Source organism: Pipistrellus hanaki (genome assembly GCF_964339955.1).
Source record: "Pipistrellus hanaki genome assembly, chromosome: 2".
Taxonomy (NCBI): Eukaryota; Metazoa; Chordata; class Mammalia; order Chiroptera; family Vespertilionidae; genus Pipistrellus; species Pipistrellus hanaki.
In genome coordinates, this window is record NC_140504.1 from 173,466,804 (window position 1) to 173,469,695 (window position 2,892).

Below are 2,892 nucleotides of genomic sequence, written 5' to 3' on the forward strand. Positions count from 1 at the left end.
CATTGGTTGCGGGCACATCCCCGATAGGGGATGTGCAGGAGGCAGCTGGTCGATGTTTCCCTCTCATCGACATTTCTAGCTTTCTAGCTCTCTATCTCTCTCCCTTCCTCTCTGTAAAAAATCAATAATATATATATATATATATATATATATATATATATATATATATATATATATATAAAGAGTAATATGCAGATTGACCATCATTCCAACACACAAGATGGCTGCCCCATGTGGTTAAAGATCCTGCCCCCATGTGGACACAAGATGGCCAGTAGGGGAGGGCAGTTGGGAGGCACCAGGCCTGCGAGGGAGGGCAGTTAGGGGTGACCAGGCTGGCATAGGAGGGAAGTTGGGGGGCAAACAGGCTGGCAGGGGAGCAGTTAGACATCAATCAGGTTGGCATGGGAGTGGTTAGGGGATGATCAGACTGGCAGGCAGAAGCGGTTAGAGGCAATCAGGAAGGCAGGTAATTAAATGGGCAGTTGAACATCCCTTGAAGGGTCCCAGATTGGAGAGGGTGCAGGCTGGGCTGAGGGACACCCGATACCCCCCCACACCAAATTTTGTGCACCAGGCCTCTAGTACAAAATAAAAGGAAAGCCCAGGCTGGAGAATGGCCTGGTGGCAGGATAATTCTGAGAGGATGATGGGGGCCTGGATCTGGGGGTGGTCTGGAGTTGGGAGGAACATGTGGAACTGGAATGGGAGCTAGGATTCACCTCACCTGACTCCCTCTCTCTCCAAGGATACTGACATGTGCGACTCAGACATGTCTCCACCTGAAAGCAGTGGAGTGCACACCTCTTGGAACCATGACCCCTCAGGCAATCAACACTTCCTTCAGAGTCCACAGCCGGAGCAGATGCCCTTGGTTCCTGGTCCGGAGCCCAGGCAGAGTGCAGGTGGAATGGGGCCACAGTTCAATGTGCTGCTGCGTGAGCATAGTGTGAACTATTGCCCCCGAGGGACTTTCCCTCCTCCCCAAATTGTTTACTATCAGAGAATGTCTCCCTCTCAACCAGCAATGCCTCATGCTTTCAATGGGTCCCAGATGATGTCCTTCGGAGAGCCCAATATTCCAGGGGTGGCCATGGTCTTTGGTGGAAATCTGAACAGGCCCCCCAATGGACCACCAGTCACAAGGCCCCACATTATGACACCAACCATGCAGTATTCTGGCCACGCTACAGTACCTTCTCATGGAGACTCTCTAACACCTACAATGTCACTGCCTGCCCCTGTGCCTTCTGCTGGGGGCCAGGCTGGGCTTCCCCCTTTGGCTCAGATGTTGCCCCCTAGAGATCCCCACAACGGTGGCATGCCCCCAGATGGCGCCCCGTCATTGCAGAGGTTAGGATCCCAGGGCTCTTTTGTGAGCCAGCCAGCCTCCCAGGAAAACCCCTTCCTACCCGAGCCACCTATACCTGCGCCACAAGGAGCAGAGCAGAATTTCGGGGCCCCGGAGAGGGCTGACAAGAGCAAGTCCCCGATTTCAAGGCCGTTCCGCTGCGACTATGAGAACTGTGGGAAAGCTTACACCAAGCGCTCTCACCTCCTGAGTCACCTCCGCAAACACACAGGTAAGCGAGGTGTCAGGCAGGTGGGGTGGGAGGGAGGAGTCTCGGGGTTTTGCTGGTTTGTAATGGTTGGTGATTAGCCTGTCTTCCTTCACTTTTGGGACCAAGCTACCCTGTCCTCACCGACCTGCTTTCCCACAGTCCAGTGCGACTGTGTCACGATGATGGGGACTGCTGATTGTGTTGTCTCTTCACTTTTTTTTTTTTATAATATATTTTATTGATTTTTTACAGAGAGGAAGGGAGAGAGATAGAGAGCTAAAAAAGCCGATGAGAGAGAAACATCGACCAGCTGCCTCTTGCACACCCGCTACTGGGGATGTGCCCACAACCAATGTACATGCCCTTGCCCGGAATCGAACCTGGGACCTTTCAGTCTGTAGACCGACGCTCTATCCACTGAGCCAAACCGGCTTCGGGTCTTCACTGTTTTTCCTATTCATTCCTCAATCATGGCTGCTCTTACTCATAGCGTCAGACTCCTTCCTTCCCACCTGCGGGCCTAAACTCCTCTGCTTAATTCCTTCTCTCCCTTGTCCCTTTCCCTCCCCAGGTGAGAGGCCCTATAAATGTGAGTGGGGAGGTTGTTCCTGGTCTTTCTCCCGCTCTGATGAGCTTGGACGACATATGCGGATACACACCAAACACCGGCCACACAAATGTGAGCATTGCGGCCGGCAGTTCATGAGGTCTGACCATCTCAGGCAACACCTCAGGACTCATCAGCGGGCGCCGAAATCCCCCAGACCACAGGCCGACGACGAAGAGAGAGCTGGTCCTTCTTCTGCTCCTGATCTTTAGGTCAACTCCTCTTCCTTTCATTTTGGCTTCTCCACGCAGATCCTGCATGCCTCTGACCAGCTAGTCACTTCAGTAGGTTTAGGCTTCTTTGCAGACCGAGAAAGATTACCAGGCAGTGTTCAGTGAAGCCCATCGGAGCTGGGCCCATCAGGGACTCTTCAAGGACTGTCTTGGATGCCCTCACCTCTTTGGGGGCCACCTACTGTCGCCGAGTTTAGCTTCATGGGAAGATGAAGCCCAGGAGAGATGGGGAGCTTTATTACAAAGCTCTTTTTATGTCGATCCTCAACTTGAAACTCTTCAGTGACTCTCCTTTGCCTGCTATGAAAAATCCAAGATTCTTAACTTGGCCTTCCACAGTTTCCAGAGCCAGGCTATGTTCAAATCCTGAATATGCTGCTTACTAGCCATGAGACCATGGCATAGGTCTTCTAAATACGTTAAGTGAGGAAAAAATACTATTGGACTGTTTGAGACACATCTTATGTTTTGACTCAGATTCTATCCAGAA

At 51.8% G+C, this 2,892-nt stretch overlaps 1 protein-coding gene across 1 annotated transcript; it reads left to right on the forward strand.

Moving 5' to 3' along the window:
• Window positions 1-757: 757 nt before the first annotated feature.
• On the forward strand, window positions 758-2,381 carry LOC311615925 (Krueppel-like factor 17; the record flags this gene model as incomplete). Its single annotated transcript, XM_084871312.1, has 2 exons — window positions 758-1,583; window positions 2,134-2,381. The coding sequence occupies 2 exons, from the start codon at window positions 758-760 to the stop codon at window positions 2,379-2,381; spliced, it is 1,074 nt and encodes a 357-aa protein (XP_084727438.1).
• Between the last annotated feature and the right edge of the window lie 511 nt (window positions 2,382-2,892).